Source organism: Acomys russatus, chromosome 16, assembly GCF_903995435.1.
Source record: "Acomys russatus chromosome 16, mAcoRus1.1, whole genome shotgun sequence".
Lineage (NCBI taxonomy): Eukaryota > Metazoa > Chordata > Mammalia > Rodentia > Muridae > Acomys > Acomys russatus.
This window is the reverse complement of record NC_067152.1, coordinates 34,690,802-34,714,618: the sequence shown is the minus strand read 5'-3', so window position 1 is coordinate 34,714,618 and position 23,817 is coordinate 34,690,802. Positions and strand designations below refer to the sequence as shown.

Sequence of the window (23,817 nt, the reverse complement as noted above, 5' to 3'; positions counted from 1 at the left end):
TGGATGGAACTAGAAAAGACCACCCTGAGCAAGGTAACCCAGACATAGAAAGACATGCATGGTATATACTCATTAAGTGGATTATTAGCCATAAAGTACAGGATAACCAAGCTACAATCTAGAGACCCAAAGAAGCCAAGGAGGGCCCAAGGGAGGATGTTTGATTCTCACTCAGAAAAGAAAATAAAATAGACATCTGAAGCAGATGGACAGAGGAAACTGGATGGGAGAGAGTGTGGGGAATCAGGTGTAGGGAGAGTCGGGGGGATAGAGAATAGAAATCAGTGTGTGGGGGGCATCTCTTGGACAGGGGAAGCTTCTGGGAGTCTGTGGGGGCACGGTAGGCCTAGGTGAGACTTCTAGCAGTGGGGCTTAAGGAACCTGAAGTCACCACCTCCTGTAGACAGGTGGGACTTCCAGTGGAGGGAGGGGGACACCAACCTACTCATAAAACCTTTGGCCCAAAATGTGTCTTTTCTACAAGAAATGTAAGGATAAAGATGGAGCAGAGATCAAAGGAATGGCAAACCAATGACTGGCCCAACTTGAGCTCCACCCCATGGGAGAGAATCAGACTCTGTCACTATTAATGATACTTTGGCTATGCTTGCAGACAGGAACCTAGCATAACTGTCTTCTGAGAGGCTTCATCCAGAAGTTGATGAAAACAAATACAGAGACCCTCAGCCAAAAAATAGGCTGAGCTGTGGAAGAGTGGGAGGAAGGATAGAGGGAACAGGAGGGGACAAGGACACCACAAGAAGACATAGAGAGTAAACTAACATGGGCCCGTGGGGGCTCACAGTGACTGAACCACCAACCAAAGAGCATCCATGGGCTGGACCTAGACCCCCTTACACATATGTAGCAGATATGCAGTGTGGTTAACATATGAGTCCCCTAACAATGGAAGTGGGGGCTACCTCTGACTGTTGCCTGCCTTTGGATCCCCTTCTCTTAGCCCAGCTGCTTTGTCAGACCTCAGTGGGAGAGGAAGCCTTTAGTCTTGCTTTGACCCGAGGTGCCAGATTTTCCATGCTGTCAATTCTGAAATGATCTGATGGCAGGGTCATTTCTACATGTCTCTTCCCCAGTCATCACAAGGACTGAAAGGCTGAGTCTGCAGCAATATCCACAGACCCTCTAGCAACTCACATGGGAGCTGTCTTCCCAGCAGAAACTACCAAGAGGAACCCTAAGCATCCAAGGTGAAAAGTCGAGGTACCCCTGTAACCAGATGGGAATGCCTACTGTGGAGAGCAGCATTATCCCTCTTGATGTGAAAAATCAAGATGGAAGAGGAAGGCCATTATAAAAGATACTTGTAAGAATCAAGGATTCAGTTCTGTATATATGTATAAAGCTAATAACACTAAGAAACAAACAAACACATAAACAAACACTGATCATATGGGATTGATGTGAGGAGACAAAGAAATGCCTTTACAGAACCGTCAGACACTTGACTCAATATACGTGGCCCACAAACATTGGCCATTTTCACTAGGAGTCAGTGAGGACAATTGGAGCAGATAGTTTAGTATCAAATAAAATGAAAAACACAGAATGGTGTTCCCTAGAAGCCCATGGGCTGTGTTCCTTCTTGGACACTAAGCTGAACTGCATACCTATGTAGTTACTTTGAAAGTAATTGTGATCCCATTTCTTAGATGCAGGTCTTGTTTTGCAGAGGCCAGGCTGCACTAGTTTTAAACCACTGAGGCCAGGCAATGTGTGAAAGCATCAGATACAGGGAAAGGAGGCCCTGAGAGCCCACTGTGGGAAGTAAGAGAGAAGCCTAAGTTGCAGTGGAGATGCTAGGATGTTAGCGAGGCCAGTAAAATGCACCATCTGACAAGAGGATGGAGCTGGATCAAGAGAGCATATGTGCTGTGACGAGAGACGTGGAGGGGTAGGGATACCCATGGCCACTGGAGGACCAAGTGAACTATCATGAGCCACGGAGTTCAGACATGGAACTGGAGGATTTGGTTTTCCCTGACAGCTTTCTGTTTTGCCGCAATCAGGTTTGTTTTGTTTTGTTATTCTTTGGCATGGGAACATTTACTCTGTGCAATAAATATTGAAAGTATATGACATGAATTTTTATTTTATAGGGGCCTATATCAAGAGATTAACTTGAACATTAAGCTTTCAAATTTAGGCATTTACTCTTTTTTTTAAAAATATGTACATTATTCTTAATTATGTGTATGTGTATACGGGTATATACATGTGACCTGCCAAGGTCAGGTCTCCCTGGAATTGGAGTTACAAACAGCTGTATGCCACACTTACGTGGGTGCTAGGAACCAAACTTGAGTCCTCTGCAAAAGCAGCACGTGCTCTTATGCACGAAACCATCTCTCCAGACCTACAGTATCAGCCTTGGAACACTGTTAGAACTGTTACGATGTTGGGGATTCTTTTTTTCTTTTTCTTTTTTTTTTTTTTAGACTTTTTTATTAACTTATTCAAATTACATCTCAATTGTTATCCTATCACTTGTATCCTCCCGTTCCTCCCTCCCTCCCGCTTTCACCCTATTCCCCTGCCCTACGCCTTTTGTATTACTATGAGCTAGCCATTGTCCTTTAGAACAATGGATGGAAGGCTAGGGTTAAAAAGTGATGTGTTGGGAGTCACCCTGAGAAGGACAAGACTTGTGCCACCATAGCTGTCTGCCATGAATGGACTATAAACTGAGCCAAAATAAATTATCCTTGCATTGGTTGCTTCTGTCAAGTATTTTGTCACATAACTTCATAAAAGAGAAAATTAATAACTTTACACAGTACAGTGTCAATGTCCAGGTTTGAGTCATTGTATTATGCACAAATAGGCTGTTATGATAAGAAAATCTTGATGAAAGGCACTTGTACTATTTTCAAAACTTTACAATAAGTAAAAGCAAACTGTGTTTTAAAAAGTTAATTCACCTTAAATATTCCTTAAAATAAGTAAGGTTTTCATAAACAATTACTTACTATTTGACAGTCTTCCAGGTAGTTCTAGGCTCATCGATTTCCTGTTCTATCCTGTGACTGTCTTAATGAACACCTGCAATCTTGTGTTATTTAAATGTTGCACGCTAAAACCCACTCCTTCCTTAAAACAGCTTTATCACTATAGGCTTCCTCTGATTCCTATCTCTTACTCTAATGTAGAATTTTCTTCCACATTATATAGTTTTTTAGTTCTTTAATGTTTTATTTTCACAAAAATAAGAAAAGCTCCCAGCCAGGCATGTGACACATGCCTGTAATCCCATGGGGAGAGGTAGGCGGATCTCTGTGATTTTGAAGCCAGCCTGGTCTACAAACTGAGTGCAGGACAATGACGGCTATACAGAGAAGCCTTGTCTTGAAAAACAAAACAAACCCCAAACCCAAACCCCAAAACCAAAGAAACATGTTATGATTTTTCTCAGTGCTGAACTAAGAACTCAGCAAAAACTGCTAAGATATCTTGACTCATTTGCTCATACACTTTTATAAAAATAGGTATGTGAGAGTTCCCATCATCCATTATGACCTCTCGGTGCTGTTAAGCATCAAATACAATGCTGAAAGGACCATTAGTTATCATCTAGGCATGGAAATTCTGATCACTTCTAGTTTTCAGAAAGTCTCTAATATGTGTATTTCCTTCACTTCAATAAAGTAGCTGGGGTTGAAAAAACACCTTAAACCATAATATATAGAATGTTTGGAGAAATATAGGCCTAAACTACAAATCCTTAAAATCTCACTTAAAAATATGCTAAAATTCCTCATTCAAAAGTATGAAAAACAGTAACATATCCAAGTGTCACAAATCAGATTCAAAGATACTGATATTTTATGAGATATTTTCTATGACCCTGGGTTGTTTTCTGGGAGTGTTCTGAGGATGCCTATTGATCTGTTTAAAATCATGCAGTGGAAACAAATGTATTTTCTTTGCCAAGGAAATACCATAGATGAATATTAAATATAGTTCTGCTAGCCAAAATTCACATCTGTATACACTTAAACCACAGCTCTTCCTTTTTTCAACAATAATTTGTAATACCTTTTAAAACACACACAAAAATGTTAGATCTTATACCTGGGTGAGCTGCTAATTTTAAGTGCAGTGCTACAGGCTGTGGACTCACTGGACGGAGTGTAGTCTGAACTGTGGGGTGTGCATGTCATGTGTGTGCGTACTAGTAAGTTGTTTTTGTCAGTGTGTGTGTGAGTGTGCATGTGTGTGCGTGAATGTGTGTGTGTGTCTGGGGAGAAAATATTGCAACACTACAAAGACTTTTTAAAAAACACAGCAGAGCTATAAGCAACTAATTAAGAGAAAAATACTTTAAGAGAGTGTAACTTAAAAGGCAGACAGGAACTTCTTACAATTTTTGGACTCAAATATGTTGAAGAATTCTCATCAAACAAACCAATATTTTAAAAAGTTTAAAAGAATTAATTCATTGAGAATGCCTAATATCACAAGTATGCTTTAAAAACTCGTGCTAATTTCATAAGTGTGGGAAATTACTACATTTGGATGAATGGCGGAGAAGAAAATATGTGGAGCTTGATTTCTAAAGGATGATTTACAAAACTTATAAGTAATCAAGATCAATATAATATGAAGGGATATTTAAAATATAGAGAAAATTATTTTATTTTTATAACTTTTTCATTAAAAATTTTCATTTTTCAAATAAACACTGACTTTTCAATACTTAAAGGATAATGTATAACTTAAATACAATGATTTAAAATTATCACCTTCCCTACTATCTTTTGATGTATAATGTAATTTTTAATAATAACATATGTATTAGACACTTGACACACTGCAGGAACAAAACACCTGACAGAAACAGCATAAGGAAGGAGGGTTCAGTCATGGTTAAGTCCTGGGGGCTGGGCCATGAGGTGGAAGATGAGTGTGCTGAATACTGTGCAACTCACACTTTCTTTTTATTCAGTTCAGGATCCCGATCTGTGAAATGGTACTGTCAACACTTAGAAGTCTTCCCACCCCAGTTAACTTAACCTAGAAATCTTTCAGACATGCTCAGAGATTTGTTTTCAAGGGAAGCCAAATCTCATCAATTTGATATCGCCAAAGTGATATACAGTGACTTAGGAAACATATTTCAATAAATTGAAAAATAAAGAAGAAAGATCAATTTCTGGATTCATATGGCTTACCAAAATTAAGCCAAGAGGAAATGGAGATCTGCAGCAAGTGAAGCAGTAATAGAAGTTTTCCAACTAAAACCAGGCCAAGCAAGATGGGTTCACTGCTGAATTCTAGAAGACCTTAAAGAAGCTCACACAGAAAATCATTAAAGGTTCCATTAAAAAGAAAGGCAGCAATGCTAGTGAATTTGTCTTATGAAATCTGTGCTACTCTGATACATACACAAGAAGTAAATATTAGGACAGTCTCTTAGATGAACACAAATACAAAAAATCTGAATAAAATACTTGCAAAATAGGCTAGAGAGAGGGCTCAGTGGTTAAGAGCACACATTGCTCTTGCAGAGGGCCTAAGAGGCTCAGTTCCAATCATCTATGCTTGGTGGCTCACAACCACTTGTACCTCCAGCTTTTGTGATCCAGCGCTTGTAACATCTGTGAGTACCAGCCCTCATGTGTGATACACACACACACACACACACACACACACACACACACACTTAAAAAGTCTTTTAAAAATAGAAAAATACTTGCAAACCTAATTCAACCATGCATCAAAAAGATCAGCCACCATATTCAAATAGTGTTCATTCCAGGGATGTAAGGATGTTCCAGTATATGCAAATCAATATGAATATTATATAGTACATCAATAAACTCAAGGACTGAGATCATATGATCATCTAAATAGATTCAGAAAATGCCTTTACATACACAGAAGAAATCAGGAATCAGAAAAAAAAACCACTCAACATAGTAAAGGTTATAAATGACACAGCAATAGCCAACATTATACTAAATGTACAAGTGTTCTAATCAACCAAGACTTAAATGTTTATTTTCTCCACTCCTATACAATATAGTCTTTGAAGTCTTAGATATAGAAATACAAGAGAAAAGTTAAAAGAATCACAAATAGAAAATAAAGAAGTCATTAATTTCCAGATGAGATGATTCTATGAATAAGTGACCCTAAAGACTCCACCAAAATACCCAGAACTAATAAACATTTTCAGCAAAATAGGACTAAAAATATCATTATTAACATACAAAAAGTAGTTAGTTTTCTATAAGCCAATAATGAACATGTTAAGAAAGGAATAAGGAAAACAATATATTAACAACAGCTTAAAAATACCTAAGAATAAAGATAACAAAGAAAAAAAGATATCTATAATGGAAAATTTAAAACACTGAGAAAAGTGATTGAAGAAGATACTAGAAGACCAAAAGGCCTCTCATAGGGTGACACTGTCCCAGCTAGATATCTCCAGTGCCAGGGGTGGGTTATCTTATTGAGTCACCGGTCACTGGGCTTCAGATACCCCTACATACACACACACACACACACACACACACACACACACACACACACACACACACACACCATCACAGGCTATTGTAAAGGCTACTGGTTATCCTCCATGACCTGACAGTAAGGCCTTATTGCCAAAACCACCACTTCCTTATGTCAATGAACTTGGAGAAATTGAGCTGGTGCCCAATTAGAAGCGTCACCCCTACTGACTAGGACTCATGGTTTGCATGCTTCCCAAAGAAAAAAGTAATCATCAGAATCACCCAGCTACAAACCTGATGACCTATGACCGAGACTGGCCTTCAAGATATACTAGTGCAACAGTGGCACAGTGTTATGGGAGTAACATGCCAGTTAGTTTGGGCTGGATTTAAGGTCCACTCCATGAGATGGAGCACATAGCTGAAAGTGCTAAAGTGGCAAAGCACAGGAGACCAGACAGGCATTGGGCCTAAGGGAAAACCTATTATTCTGCTAAAGGAGCAGAGTGATAAAGTGACTCCTAATGACATACTGCTATACCTGAGGATCCAAGTGTCATTCAACCCTCATCAGAGAAGCTTCTTATAGTAGACGGTAATTAACTAGAGATCCACAACTGGACAATGCACAAGAGGTAGAGACTGTGCAGCACCCGCCCTAAGTGGGATGTCTTTATCAAGCCCTCCCCTCAGGCCCAGGGATCTATATGGAAAAGAAGCAGACAGACTGTCAGCAGCAGAAGTGGTGGATAATTAAAAAAAAAAAACCACTTCCCCCAAAAAGTGTTTTCCAGATACAACAGGACTCACACACATATGAATTTGCAGAAACTGTTACAGCATGCACAAGACTTACACAAGTTCAAACCAGAAAAAAAATCCCAGAGAAGTAGACAAGTCCCATTCTTAACAAAGAAGTTCTTTACAATCTACACCTGTTGGTAAAAGGAAAATCAGGTTTCTCCAAGGACGTGTCACTAGGTACCACAGCCCAGGGCAGTCCTCATGGCCAAAACAAAACAGTCTCCAAGATTTTTTTTCTGAGAGAGAGAGAGAGAGAGAGAGAGAGAGAGAGAGAGAGAGAGAGAGAGAGAGAGAGAAAGGAAGAGAGAGAAGGAAAAAGAACTTGATGTTGGATGGTTAGGGATGTAGGAAAGATCTGGGAGGAGTTTGGGAAAGAAAAAGAATATGGTCAAATATATTGCATGAAAAAAACTTTAAAGTTCACCTATACTCACAGATAAAAATATAGCAAAAATGACCATATCACCACAATAAATACATTTGTACTTTTATATCTTTCATTATAGTTTTAGCTTGTTCTATCATATAGATCTTCTGGTTATATATTAAACAAATTAAAACATAAAACTATAGTACTTTTTTATAGAACCATGCTCACTAATTGCTAAACTGTGGAAGCAAACCAAGTGTTCATCAATAGATATAAAGAGAAACTAAATGTGGTATATCCACACAATAATTTTTTTAATCTTACAAAACTTAAATTCTGATAGGCTATGGCACCCTAATATTAAGTGAAATTTTAAAAAAATGACAAAAAGGTATCATTGCCTTGTCCCAGACACCTAGAGTAGTCAAATATACAGAAACAGAATTAGAATGGTGGTTAGCAAGGGGGAAATCTAACGAGGAATTACTGTTTGACAGATACTATTTTAGTTTTGTGAGATTAAAAGTTCTGGAGATGAAAAATGGGAATAGTTGCACAACTTAACTGTAGTTAATGCTATTGTGTTATATAGTAAAAAAAATCTTTAAAATGTTAAGTTATATGTCAATAAATTTAAATACAATTTAATTTTAATGAATTTAATTAAAATAACTACAGAAAAAGAAGCATGGTAGAAAGAAGAAATAGTATTATGCAAATGTTTTACCAAACAGCCATGAAACTGTAGCAACTGTAATTTGTTTTGGGAAATGGTACTTTGTAAAATTTTAAGTAACGAGTAACTATAATTAGCTCACAATCTATTATTTCTAGAAAATTCTGCTCAATTCCTTCCGTTTACTTGACTTTGAGACACCACTCTAGATGTTTCCAAGGCAATTCAGCCCAACAAACTTAGAGGATGACCTTAATCTCCTTAATGGGAATGGCTGTGTACATTAGGTTTTTGTTTTTGTTTATATTTTATAATCTCCACCTGAGACATAGAGGTATTTCTCAGTCTCATTCTTACCTTTTTCTCTTTGAGGATAGATGATCCAGTGTCCCTCAGGGGTCTCATACTGTCAGCCTGATCAGCTGTGAGACCATTACACTTTTTTTCTTTTATCCCTATTTGTTCCAGGGTCTGTCTTTCCTTGAGAGATGAGAGGTCTAAGGTCAGAGAGGCCCACATCCCCTGCAGACACCACTAGAATCCTCGAGGTGATGAGAGCCCCATATGCAGGCTATGGGCAGCAACACCACTGTACTTATCCTCGATGCCTCTCTACCCTGACTAGTGACTTGGGCCCATGGGTCACACTACTGAGAAACCTCTCATCTCCTAGGGAGAGGTGAGGAAGGACAGTGACATCACAATCACATTGCTTGGTTTCATACAATAGCTGGCAAATGTTTGAGCTTAGGGGCTAGCACAGACTTTTCTTCTTGATTTTGATCTTCTGGGAGTGGAACAATCAGAAAGTTTCCCTGGGCTAGAGATGTGGAAAAATATGAACAGAGAGTTACTCCTAAATATTCCTGTTCACTTTACAAAGTAGTTATAATACAGAACATTTAGAAATAAAAAATATTATTTTAAAAATCACATAGTGTCATCCAATCATAAGATAAGCTCCAAGGGTTTCTCCACATTGCCATCTGTGTGAGCCTCTCTGTGGGCCACTGCTCCACGTCATGCTCTGCATTGCGTACTGTGATGACTCTAACTTCAAGATCCATCCAGAATCTGCCACCTTCTGCTCCACTCTCATCTCAGCCACAGCTATTTCTCACCTGGATGACCGAAGTAGCTTCTTAGCTGGCTCCCTACTTTGTTCTCAGATGGCTAGGCGTTCTCCTCAAGGACAAATGTTCTCATGCCTTCCTTTATCAGAGTTAAAGGCAAGCCCTTGCATCACCTGAAGACAGGATGTGATTAGTGCTCTGGGACTCTGTGGCATCTCATGTCAATTGCTCCTCTCTACTCCTTGGGGTCTTTGTAGTGGATGCCCTATTAGTGACCCCTTCACCCAGATACTGACATGGCCCATAACAACTTCACCTCAACGAAGAATGTGGCTATGCAGTTTAAATGGTCCCAATCCTGATCCTTTAGAGTTTTTAATCTTCTGTGTCATTTCATAGACAACCGAAAATTATGTATGTCAGCTACATAAATGTAAAATCACAGCATACAGCCAACCTTTCCTGTTGGGCTCAACTCAGACATGCTGTCTGCCTGCTTTGTTCGCTGCTTTGCACTAACTGGCCAGGACTGTATACAACACAGGCATCAAATGTGCAGAGTGAGCCATCACTACAGAGCCATCTGTTGTCCCTCATCTCTGCCCTCCTTCCTGACCCTCCTATACCCTCTTCTCTCTTCCAATGATAGCTTCTTTCTGCCTTTTGGCATTATGAAAGCCAATAGGCCCATGTTTTCTTAGTTGTGGTCCTAAAACCAAGTTTTCTTCAGTGGCATAGGAGAACTGTATAAGAAGCTCCCATAGCACTTTCTTAAAGGGAAATTACTTGTTTTCTCATTTTGACTCCTTATCCTCGTTAGTTGGAAAATAGTGCCAACTGAAGCAGAAATCTTTAGTGCAGGGATGGAATCCCTACATTGGCATGAGTGAGATATACTAAGAAATTAAGTTCTTAAGAGATCGTCCCTTGCCCCTGCCTGGCTCCTCTAAGCCTGTCATCCTAATAACTCCAGGAGAGAAAATAAAATCCACTTTCTAGTTTGTCATTGTATCTTGGGGAATTTTAAACCAAAGCTTCGGCTCACTGTAATAGAGAGGGAACACTACAAAAATTTTCTCTTTCATCTTATTGATACAATGAATTACATTAACTGTTTCTAATATCAAGCCACATTTACATTCCTGAAATGAAAGCCATGTGATTGTGGGATACAATGTTCTAAAAATGTAAATGAAATTTGTCCATTGAACTTAAAAAGTTTGTAAGTGAGACACTCTCTAGGGGTATATACTTTTTTTTTTAAGTTTTGATTTCCTACGCTGTATTAACCAAGGAGTAGGTCACTAGTCAGTGAAGAGTAGTCTGTAGGCCCACAGAATAAAAGTAAAAGAGACATATGATCACAGCGCTAATCTCACACAGTCATAGCACCTTGTGTGCAGGGCACACAAATGCTTACTTCTGTTAGTTGATAACAACTCTTTCAATTAAAATACTAACGTGAAGACAACAGATGAACTCAAGTAAGTTCTCAAGTCAAAACAAAAGGTTTTACTGCACTATCCTAAGAGATTTCCACTTACTCTAGGTATTAAGCTTTTCACGTATGAGCATCCAAACAGAGAAAATGACTTCTAATGAATGGAAGAATTCTCATCTTTAAATGGTTTTATTAGAATATAGGAAAGCTAGGCTGGAGGATTTCAAATGCTTAATTTAAAATTAAGCAAACATTCATTTATATTTCTAGACTTTTTTTTTCACCTAGATTATTTTCAAACAATCTTTTGTTTTGTTTTTTGAGATAAGGCTCCATGTATCCCAGGCTGGCTTGAACTTATTACACAGTCAAGCATAAACTTGGATTCTCGGCCCTCTGGCCTCTACCTCACAAATGCAGGGACTACTGCATTGTTCCCCTGGGTTTCTAGAAAAGAAGAGCACCCTTGAACTTCCTGTAGAGGCAGAGGGAGGGAGGGTGGGAGGGCAGAAGACAGGGAACATGTGAGCCCTGTAAGGGAGCAGCTTGCTCTAGCCCCCTCAGAAAAGTCCATTAGCACTGAGCTTGGCAGTCCCCCAGGTAAGAAGGACCCTTTGCAGCACAAATATATAAGCAACTGGAACTGTTTGTATAGTCTAACCTTCTGGCAGACATTTAATTAACTGGTAAAGCTCTTTTCCCATTCCGTAGGCTGTGTCTTTGCTTGAATGATGGCGTCTTTTGCTACAAAAAACTTTGGGCTTCATGAAGTTGAATTAGTAATTGCTGGTCTGAGTGTCTGCACTAGATATATCCTATTTAGAAAGCCTCTTCCTATGCCAGGAGTTTTCAAGCCATTCCTTACTTTTTATTCTATCAGATTCGAAATATCATGTCTTATATTAAGGTCCTTGATCCATCTGGAGTTGAATTTTGGGCAGGGTGATAGATATGTATCTATTTTCATTATTTCACACAGAGCTATCCAGTTTGACGAATGTCATATTGTTGAAGATGCTGTCTTTCCTCCAGTGAGTATTTTTGGCTTCTTAAAAAAAGGTTCAGGTGTCTGTGGGTATATGGACTTATGTCCAGACCCTCAATTCTATTTCATTAATCAGCATGACTGTTTGTATGTAAGTGCCTTGCTGTTTTTATGACTATAACTCTGTAGGGCAACTTGAAATCTGGGATAGTGATACCTCCAGCAGTTATTTTACTAATTGGCATTGTGTTAGCTATCTAGCTATCCTTCTTTTCTGTTTTCTTTTCTTTTCTCTTCTTTGTATGTGCATGCATGCATGCATGCGTGTGCGTGTGTGTGCATGCGTGCGTGCGTGTGTGTGTGCATGCTTCCATGTGAAGTTTACATTTAAAATTTTTTGTATGTGTAATTGTGTTGAGATTTTGATACGCACTGCTCTGATTCTGTAGACTGCTTTTGATAGGATGGCCATTTTCACAGTATCAAACCTACCAATCCATGAATATAGGATTTTCTGATGTTTTCTTCAGTGCTACCAAGTTTTATTATATAGGTCATCCACTTTCTTGGGTGACGTTATTCCTACATAGATTTTTTGAAGCGACTGTGAAGGGTATTGTTTGCCTCATTTCTCCTCAGTGTGTTCATCATGTGTACATAAGCATTATTAGAGAAACCCTCTGTTTTAGTAAATAATAAACACCCAGGCAGGAGTCCAGTGTTGACTTAGGGGATTTCCTATGGGATACATGCTTCACAGGAACACATAAAGTAGGAGAAGGGGAGAACTAGTGCTTAAAAAAGAAAGGAAAAATGAAATAAACAAGAAAATACATTGCCTCTTGTTATAAGAAACAAGCTAATTTGGTTGAGTATCCTATTAAAAGATAAAAATATTAAAAGATAAAAATCTTAGCTTTTAGTTAGGTAAGACAACCCTTTCATCATTCAGACTTGGCTTAGCTGGAAATCATCCACACACATTAAAGTTCTAAACCTCAGGGACTGAAGGGATGGCTCAGTGGGTAAAGAACCTGCCACACAAGCATAAAGACCTGAGTTTGGATCCCCAGAGCCCAGCAGAGGCTAGGTAGGGATGTGCTTGCCTGTAATGCAAGCAGGCAAGAGATGGAGATGGGGATGTCTAGAGCAGGCTAACTAGCTAACTGGTCAAACAGAGAGCTCTGGGTGTGGTGAAAGATGCTGCCTCAAAATATAAGCCATCTAGGAAAATACCAGACCTCAATCTCTGGCTTCTAAATGCACTCACAGACATGTAAATATGCACTTCCACTCACACATGTGGCCCCACACATTTGAGTACACACACACACACACACACACACACACACACACACACACACACACAAAACCTCTCTCTTTAAACCTCATAACGAGAATATTGATTCACTGTATCCTAGTTCTGCATCATTCCTAGATTTCCCAAGTTGGTATTGTGTTATTTTTTCTTTTACAAAACCTTGTTATGTTTAGAGGTGCCATAGTAACCCACTATAGCTGTCTACGGTTCTTAGACCCACAGCAAAATGACAATTCTAAGTTAATTATTTGGAGGATATAGTATAGATTAGACTAGACTGGATGTTATTTGTCAATCAATTTGTATAAATTTAAATATTTAATTTAAAATTTAAGGATATAAAGCTCCATATTTTTTTATTCAAAGGAAAAAGTCAGGAAAAAGATCAAAGAAAAAGAGAACTGAAATGAGAAAACCCTTTAAGCTAAAATGACAATGTCTTCATAAGTTGATATTAATCCTTTAATTATAAGTTTCAAAGGCCTGAGTAGTTTCTATGACCTTTGCTTTGGGTAATTATGCCATATATGCTATTTCTTAAATTTGAAAAAGATGTTGAATTGTTGCTTAGAATCTTTTAATGACTTTAGGCTGGCAGATTTCCAGAATAATCCTTCATATATCATTGAAAGTTATGGACTGGAAACCTAAGCTGGTAAATGTATGTAAAATTCATAAGAGCTGTTCACTTTGTATACTGCAGAAAGTGATTTGTCAAAAATTTTATACTATCAAAAATGTTAAGTTTAAAACTATTACTCATAGGTGAGAATTTTCAAAGTGAAAAACAGGTACACTAGACTAAATACAAATAAAAGCACTGTGTACTATACAACTAAAAGGCACATATCAAGAATATCTGCCACAATGGTAAGATTTTTATTATTAAAAGTAATTTATATACATTCATGAAGAAAATAGAACCCTAAGGGAAAAGAAACTGCCAAAGAAACACCAACAGACACTTTTACAGACAATGAAACCTGTATATTACAGATCTAGTATAAATATCCAATCTCTTGATAATAACCACTTTTCAGAAAAGTAGCCCAAATTAAAGAAAAATATGAATAATGCTAAGAGCATATTAAGCAAAAGGGGAAATAAAAGGTAATCTAAGCTTTCTGAAATGCAACCGGACCTCATAGTTTTACGGGGATTTTAACTGAGGAGAAAGAAAAATTGGAAGTGTTGATAAAATTCATAGATCTGCTAATATCCACGTTAAAAAGTTAGACGTCCAAATATCTCAAAGTTAAACAACACAATAAATTATGCCCTATTCACAAATAAAATACCACAAAACAATGAAGCTGTAGTTTTAACGAATTCCAAATGACACTGAAATGTCTTTAGCATAACTTGTAGAACAGGAAGAGACAAAACCACTTAGCCTGATCTCAGGCAGCTAATGTGGACTTGGGAATTCATGTAGATACTAAGCTGTCCTCGTTGGTAATAACTGAGGATGGCAGTTGCAGGAGCTTTCCACAATTCTTTATTTTTCCTATTGTTTAAACATCCTTTATTTAAAGAGTGGTTACTTTTTTTTTTTTTTTTTTTTTTTTTTTTTTTTTTTTTGGGTTTTTGAGACAGGGTCTCTCTGTGTAGTCTTGGCTGTCCTGGACTCACTTTGTAGACCAGGCTGGCCTCGAACTCACAGTGATCTGCCTGCCTCTGCCTCCCAAGTGCTGGGATTAAAGGTCTGTACCACCATAAGTGGTTTCTTTTAAGTAGCTCAATTTCTTTTTTCTTTTCTTTCTTTCTTTCTTTCTTTTTTTTTTTTTTTTTTTAAGTTCATGCATATCATGGGCTTTATTGTAATTCTGTGTGAAGGGAACTTTACAAGTATAAAAGCATCTTTTCCTTGTAAATGTCAGTTATGTATTCTCTTGGATTCTTCAAGGACTTGATCTTGTGGAATTACCTCCTGCTTTCCATAACTCAAGGCCTGCTGGCAGTCAGGTAGCATCCAGATTCAGAGCTTTTCTAACCCTAGCCCTGTGCTACTGAAGGGACCCCGGTGCATATGGAAGGTTCTACTTGGCTTGTTAGTCTAGTTTTAACATCTTTTCCTTGAACCTAAATTTACACTAAACGATAAGACCTTGATTCTAACTAGACTTTGAGCTGCTAGCAAGTATTTTAACTTTCAAGCGTATCTACATATATACGTTGTGTGTGGTGTATGCTTATGTGTGGGGATGCCCATGTGCATGTGCTTAGGTAAGACTACAACACTGGCTTTCCTGTTTTATAACCCTGTCTTACTCTTTTCAGACAGTGCCTCTCCCTGAAGCTATGGTTTGGCAGTCTAGCCAATGATCCCCAGCTCATTCATTCGTCTCTGCTCTGCAATGGTGGAGGGATAGGTATGCATGCCTCTACCAGTATTTTAAGGAGAGGTTGAGGATTTGAACTTAGGTCCTCAAATTTGTATATATTCTCTGATCACTGAACCATCTTTAAACATTATATTACGGTTTATAATCAGGTGAGAAGAATTTCACAACTGTGCAGAATGATTAACAACTAAACTTTCAGTTTATTGATATTGCTATTGACTTAAACTTTCATAGAAGAAATTCAAATGTTTATTAATTTGTAGAGAAAATAAAATTATTTCTAAAAATAGCCTTTATGTTAAAATTATTAAGTAATATGGAAGAAATTATATGAGACACAAATGAATATTTGAATACAAAGATAAATTTTTTGCTATTCAAAGTATCTATAATGTATTAAAATCAAATTTGGATGAGTTATAATTTATTTATACATTCTGTCATATACTAGGGCAATGGTGAATTCTTTGATTTACTCACATAGCATTTAATGAATATCTTTTGTGAAAAGCACTATAGTTGATCCTAGAGATTTAAAAACTATTTCATAATATTTTGACTCAGTCCAGGAATTTTCTGGAGTTAAAATTGCTAAACTTTTGTTTTTACTAATTGTGTAAAATATTTATCAATATGACACAAATAATTCAGTATCAAGAGCCTGGTACTTGGCTTTTACCACGGACCTTGAAACAGCATGACGCACGCCACTATATGCACCTCTTTCCTCCCTTTCTCCTCTTCTTTGCCCACAATTCCCAGCTTGCTAGACAACTTCCTCAGTGAACTTCTTCCATGTTCCCTAAATTGGCTGTGCTCACTTCTGTTTTCTGTACAACTTGCATTCACAGTCCATTTCAGGAACCCCATTCGTTCACACTAACAGTGCCCCACTCTCTCCTGGGGATGGAAGCATAGTCCCACACCCCCTCTGTATTTCCATGGCTCCTACTTGCACACTTCTTGAAACTCCTGACTCAAGTAGATCACGTGATTCTACATTGTATCAGGTGACACATCTTTACCTGTAAGTTCCTTTCAAGTTCTGTCATGAAATCCTTTATCTTTCCCAAACCTCCTTCTGCCTCTCCCCTGGATGACAGGCATGTTTCCTGCCGCTCACACAACACACAGCAGCGGTGAGCATCTCCCACGTGCCAGGCTTCTCTAGCATCAGTGGTACAGGACTAAACTACAGATAAAGTTCTCTGCTTGCGGAAGTTACGCTCCAGTGGGCGGAGGGAATAGAGAATAAAGACGCAAGCACAAATGCAAGAAGCACGGCTTCACACTGCGATGAACTTGGACGACACTATGAAGGAGGTGGTTAAGTCAGTCAGCCTGTAGATGAAGACAGCGGGGGAGGAGGAAGAGAAGGCTGGCTATTAGAAACCTGTAGAATATTGTGAGCAGTAGGTGACAGGGAAAAGGTCCCAGAGGCTGGAGAGAGTGGCACAACAGACTGATAGCTCACGTTTCTCACCCTGTAGCCAAGGCCTGAGGTGGGGATGCCCTCAGCTGTGCCCCCTTTGGCTGCTGGAGGACATGCCGCCAATCCCCTTCCAACCGTCCCCCCTCCCGCTTCAAAATGCCAGGATGTGTGTGCTCAGTGTAAAAAACACTCTGCTTTGACTCCTGCTCTATTTGAAAATCTAACTTTTTCATTTTAATGTCAGTCTCCCAGTCAACGGAGGGCTCCCTCATCTGCAATGGCCTCACTCAACTTTGGCAAATGTGGTTTGTGTCTACACTATCATCTTCAGCATGCGGTCCAAGATCCTCAGATCATCAGGAACGTCTCCGTTTCAACTCCAGTGACCGCTCCTCAACCCTCATGCTTCTTGACTTTCTGTCACATTCTTGACAGTCTCGCCTTCCAAAGATTCTTTTTCTGTATTTCATGAAAATAAATTCTATACAGTTCTTCCACCTTGATGACCCTTCTTTGACCCTTACATCTGAAATGTTTGTGCCCCACCTCACTGTCCGTCTGTCTGTCTGCCTCTCCTCCTTGCTTCTTCCCCACCTCCTTCTTATTAGCAGTCTCACTCCCAAAGCTGTAACCAGGCATTCTCTGTGGGCAACTGCTACCTGTTTTCTTCAGGCCTGCCGTCTCCTCAGGTATCCAGAAACATCCACAGCTCAGGCTCCTCACTCTCAGCCCAGCACATTGCTAACTGAGCTTATATGCTTCCCTCCTCCCCAGCCTGGAGACTTCTTCCATGTTTGTAAATGGGAAAGAGTTAGGTGTGCTTTAACTAGACTCGTCAGCGCCCCCTCTGAGGTGACTCTCAAGCATGCCCTTCCTGCTTCGCTGCCCTGAGACACTTACTACCTCACATGCACCTCTAACAAGCCCTCAAGAGTCCGGTTCCTGGACTAGACCAGTTCCCATCAACCCTTCTACTGCTCTGCCATCCAAAGATGCTGACAGAATGATTCTTCTGATGAGCTCCAGATCTTGCACTCAGTTCCTCAGCACCTTCAGGTGTTTCTTGCCACTTATTCTAGCCAGTGTACACCCCGAGCTCCCTGAGCCACAGTCTAGCCCATCACCTGCCCCTCTTGCGATCAGTCTGTGCTTCATGTATTCGGCTTTGTTTTCTCTTGAATTTGGTTTTCCTGTGACTTGGAATGCCACGCTCCATATCTACTTGTCAAAAATTCCTCAGTTCACTTATGTCTGGCTTAAATGGCACAGATTCTGGTTAATTTTTCTTGGTCTCATGAGAAAATAATTTCCTCTAATTTTGTATTTCCCCTTACATTTATCTACACATGTTAAATTCATATATATACATGTGTTTTGCCTTGTGGTCTATTATTTCATTATCTTTTAAAATGACTGCTTTGAGGATGATGTCCACTGTTTTTTCCTTGCTTTGCTCTAGTCACTCTCTAGTAACCGCCTGGCAGTCTTCTTCTGCTTAATGCTTTGCTACCTGTGTAAGGGTGCTTCTTACTCCCCAAGGCCCTGCTCACACCACCATGAGAGCTCTACTATTTTGTTCCATTTTGATGTCAAGCTTATCCACATCCCACTTACATGTTTATAAGCAGCTTAGCCTGAAGGTAGCCTGCAAGGCCTAGTGTCTTGCTCTCATGATCTTTTCTGCAAAGAGAAACTCCATCTGTCTGCTGGCATCATGACTGCTCTAGGCTCGCTGCCTTTTGCTCTCTACCCTCCACATATAAAATAACAGTAAATCCTGTCAGCTCTACCTTTCAGATACACCCTGGTCCTGCTGCTGCTGCTGCTGCTGCTGCTGCTGCTGCTGCTGCTGCTGCTGCTATTCTTCCCAGGTCCAATCCTTGCACAGTCTGTCCTAGTTACTGCAGTCCTCCATGGCTGCCCCCCCTTCCTTCTCTGCCCTCCAGCTAGTCCATTTTCTTCATGGAGAGATCCCTGAGGACTCCTCTCTGGATCCTTCGCCTTAGTCATCATTTGCAGCCACACTAGAGCCCTCACTGGTTTTCTAGGAAGCCAGGCACACTTCCAGCTCTTTGGCGCACCCCTACTACTTAAGTGCGAGTTCAGAGCTTCCTGCTAAAGGCTAAGTATGTTAAAATATGACTTGCATGTGAATTAGGGCACTACGGCAACACCCTAGGCTTACATGCTGTAAAATCTGTGCAGGGATTGTGTGCAGTCTTTCGGGGCTCAACATTACTTGAAAAGGAAAAGGAAGAGAGAAGTAAAAGTTGAACAGAATTTGATGGTTCTTAAATTACCCCTTTTCAAGTTTTATTCTAAAGATACAGCCTGCCGGGCTGGAGAGATGGCTCAGAAGTTAAGAGCACTGGCTGCTCTTCCAAAGGTCTCGAGTTCAATTCCCAGCAACCACATGGTGGCTCATAACCATCTATGGTGAGAGCTGGTGCCCTCTTCTGGTGTGCAGACATACATGCAAACAAAACACTATATACATAATAAATACATAAATCTAAAAAAAAATACAGCCTGGCATTAATTAAAGAGCTCAAGGAACAATTTACAGCTGGTATGATGAACAACAATTCTCTTTTAGTACCTGATTAAATATTTAAACTTTAAAAAAGAGTACTCAAGATTGTAACTGGAATATAACCCAAGTCAGAAGTGTAAATACTATATTGATATTTGTTACAGTAATATAATGTTCTAAATGAACTTATTTTTACTAAAATATCAACCTAAGAAAATAAATCATCTCTAATATTATTGTTATTAAAGAGAAACTATAAAGTCTAAAAAGGACCATTAGACAACAATTTAGGGAAAATGTAACTTAAACCTAAGACAATTCAGAACTACAGCCCAAGTAGTCCTCTACTACATGGTGTGTGACAATGTGACAACAGTATTCTATCACTGTATTTACTACAGAATCCCTTCCATAAAAGTCATGGGGAGGGTTAGGCAGCCCCTTACAGCACTCTAGCAGTGCTTAGAGCACAGAGCAAGGCAGTCACACTGCTCATCTAAGGCTAAAGAGTAGATGCATGCCTTCTGCCTTTTAGACATGAGACACCAGAGCAGGGGAGCAGGCTTTGAACCTATCAAACAGCTCCTCACCTTCTCCAGCGTCATCTCAGTCTCCGCAGCGTGTGTCTTCTTCAGCTCCATTTTTACCCTCTCAGATTCAGCCTTCAGCTTGTTGACGGCCATCTCGTGGTCCCGCGCAGCCCTCTGCTTTTCTTCTTCCCTGAGAAGACCAAGTTCCACCAGCTGCTGCTTCCGCTGAGAGTTCACACTAATCAGCTCTTCCCTCAATTTATGAACCTGGGCCTCCATGTCAGCAATAATCTAGTAAGGAGAAACAGGCAGAAAATATAAATAAGGAAGTCACAAAGAAACACCTCCACACAGTCAATAAATACATGTGAAAGTTAGTTCACTTGTCCTTCATGTCCCCACGCAGGACCTTTGTTATTCTATGTCCCTCAGTCCATTCCTGATCACCTAGCGGCTCATTGCCCTCCTTTCTCTGAGATGCTGCTGTCTGCTGTCCACACTTAGTGCTCCTCAGTGTGCACACAGAGCATTCCAGCCTCTTTCTCTGCCTTGCCAGGGCTTCTCTCTCTGGATGGTTCTCTATTCACACTGGGATCAGGGACATGAATGTACTGTTTTCCACTACTAAAACTTGAGACTGTTTAACAGCAAGTGATGCTGTCACTTTTTGAAATTTTCATGAAAGATAGCCAAGAAATTGATTTAAACTTTCTACATATGTTGAGTGCTGCATTCTATAAATGTCCATTTGATCAAATATGTAGCTGAAGTCTAAAGCCTAATGTTATACCGAAGTGTAAGCCTTCATCTAATAATGCACATTGAAATCTCTCACTGTACTTACTCTTGGTTAAGTTTCCATTTAAATATTTTGACATTATAAGGGCCATATCTTGTACACTGGCCTTTGCTATCGAACAGTGATTCTCATATGCTCTTATTAAATAACTGCCCTCCTCACCTCCAGCATTTCTACCACCGGCCACTTTTGCCGGGGTAATGACATGGCAAGCAGCTATTTAGACAGGTGAATATTTGTTTGGTATATTTTATTTGTTGTTACTTTTAAGCTTTCTGAAGATTCAGTTTTTATTTTTTTTCTTTTTCTTTTCTTTTTTTTTTTTTTATTTATTCTTGTTACATCTCAATGTTTATCCCATCCCTTGTATCCTCCCATTCCTCCCCCCCCCCCCATTTTCCCATTATTCCCCTCCCCTATGACTGTTCCTGAGGGGGATTACCTTCCCCTATATATTCTCATAGGGTATCAAGTCTCTTCTTGGCTACCTGCTGTCCTTCCAAGATTCAGTTTTTAGATATATATTATAAACAGCATGCTGATTTTCAATTTTCTTTTAAAATCTTAACAATATTTATCTTTTAAATGGAGCATTTAGTCTAAATAATTTCCATGTTCTTATATATTTGCTTTAATTTTAAAAATCTTTTTTGTGCTGCTTGCACTATTTTTTTGTACATTTCACATTTTCTTCATTTTGTTTTTTAGTCTAAATAAATCTACTCTTTTCCTCCAGCGCCTTTCCGGTCCTCTCACCCAGAAGCCCCGTGCTGCGTTTCCCATCCTGGCAGCAGGAAGAGGCCTGGTCTCTCACTCCTCTGCCCTCACAGCAGCCAGCACTTCGATGTCGTCCACTGCATGTTTTCAGTTCTTTCAGCGAGGTTTGGTACCAACCCTTGCAGCAGTTCCTGCTCTGAAAGCTCTCTCTGGGTGGGGCTGAAGAGGCAGCTGTTGGCCCTTTGAAGGGACTTTGATTCCTCTCTGCTGCTTTCCAGCTCTGCTCTTCATCTCTAGTGTTCATGGGCTCTTTATCTTCCTTAAGTGTCCACCTGCCTTGTTCTTGTGATCAGCCTTGTCACCTTCTAAGTCTCTGTGGATCTTTGACATGTACTGCAAATCTCTCAGTGTACTTGGCTCTGTTTCTATGCATCAGGCCTTGATCAGCATAATCCATGAAATAAAAATGCCAATACAAAGGATAAAGTTCCAAAATATTAAATGGCATGACAAGAAAATCCAGACTGGGAGAAAAGTGCAACACAGAGGAGGACACAGCAAATGGAACTGTTAGGAGAAAGGTCACATGCAACACCCTCTTAGGAACACCCACCCTGCAGATGTACTTAAATGTATTCATGAAATTAAAGTATTTAATTAATTAACGACATTACAGAAATTGGTGGCATCAGAGAGCTATCCTCTACAGCATTGCAACTGAATTAGCTCCCAACAAGTGACCAAAAAACACAAGAAAAAGGAAGAAAGTTTCCCCCACACTTTAGAATTAGAAGCACGCACTTGTCCCAGGGTTCGAGTAGCTGGAACTGACCTGTGGAAGGACACTGGTCCTTCTGTGTTGGCACTACTTTAGATAGGAATGAAAAGGGTGGGTGACAGCAGGCCAGGGTGAGTGGACAGGATTTTATTACATCTATTTTTGCAGCTTACAATTCTGACTGATGTTACTCATTTCCTAACCCAAATAAATCCATAACATTAAGATAAACATCTTAATGACTGATAATTATAGAGTTCCCTATTAAATCTTAGAGGATGAAACTCAAACCAGGAAAATGAGTCTTGTTGTGTTATTTATTTGAAATGCTAGTTATTAATGATATAGGAAAACAGATTAATAAATTGGTTAAGGAGAACAAGTTCTGGTAATATTAATCAAGGAAATGAAAGGAAGGCATAGACAAGCAATGTTAGAGATGAAAATAAAGCCATGACAAAGTTACCTACAAAGCACATACTAAGAACTAAAATTATAATCAAAGAGTTGAAAGGTTATAAAATACTATCCCAATAACTGGAAAATTGAGATTAAATGAACACACTTCTTGGGATATACATAATGTCAAAATTAGAAACAAAGCTAAGCAAATTTAATTTAATAAAATATGCAACAATACCAAAAATCTTTCCACAAAGATAGCACTGAGCTCATATATTTCATAGGTGAGTTGTAAAATTTTTTATTGCATATTTTTACATATATATTTATATTATTATACATATATACAATAAACTACCTACTGCAAAAATAACCATGACACAATCAGGAATTATATATATGCTGCATTCATAGGGTTTTAAAATTTTTTGAAGGACCATATCAATCTATCTGTTATAAACTCATAAAAATTAGAAAGACAAAATCATTTACAAATTAATTTCAATGTCAGTACAATATTAATAAAAGATGATAGGGAGAGTAAGAGAAATAAAATTACCAAGCAAAGTCACTTATGACTTTGACAGGTAAATTCAGCTTACAACTGTATAAAAACAAAATATATAACCACTTAGTTTAGAGAATGCCAAGTCAGTTTGATACTTATAAAAATTTGGAACTGTCAGTTGGGCAGTTGTATAGCATGTCTTTAATCCCAGCACTCAGGAGGCAGAGAGGCAGGTGGATCTCTGAGTTCGAGGCCAGCCTGGTCTACAGAGTGCGTTCCAGGACAGTCAGGGCTACACAGAGAAACCCTGTTTTGAAAAACAAAAACAAACAAAAAAATCAGAACTGCCAATAACATAAAATTTAAATGAAAAAAAAAAACAAACCCCCCAAACAAACAACAAACAATAACAAAAAAAAGTGTGCTATAAAAACTTACCAAAACTGACCCACACCTCCAGAAGATGTGAATCACCCTATGATCACTTTAAAAAAAAGAGAGAGAAGAAATATGGTTTCTGGGAATTGAATTCAGGACTTTTGGAAGAGCAGCCAGTACTCTTAACCTCTGAGCCTTTTCTCCAGCCCTGCCCTCAGAGGAAGAGGACTCAGGCAGTCCTGGTGA

At 39.1% G+C, this 23,817-nt stretch overlaps 1 protein-coding gene across 1 annotated transcript in view; it reads right to left on the bottom strand.

Annotated features, from left to right (window-relative positions):
• Cep112 (centrosomal protein 112) overlaps nucleotides 1-23,817 on the bottom strand; it is a 444,738-nt gene that overhangs the window by 206,773 nt on the left and 214,148 nt on the right. The window contains exon 20 of the mRNA XM_051158947.1: nucleotides 20,050-20,280. Coding sequence (XP_051014904.1) covers nucleotides 20,050-20,280 — 231 coding nt within the window. The remainder of the gene's footprint in view (nucleotides 1-20,049; nucleotides 20,281-23,817) is intronic.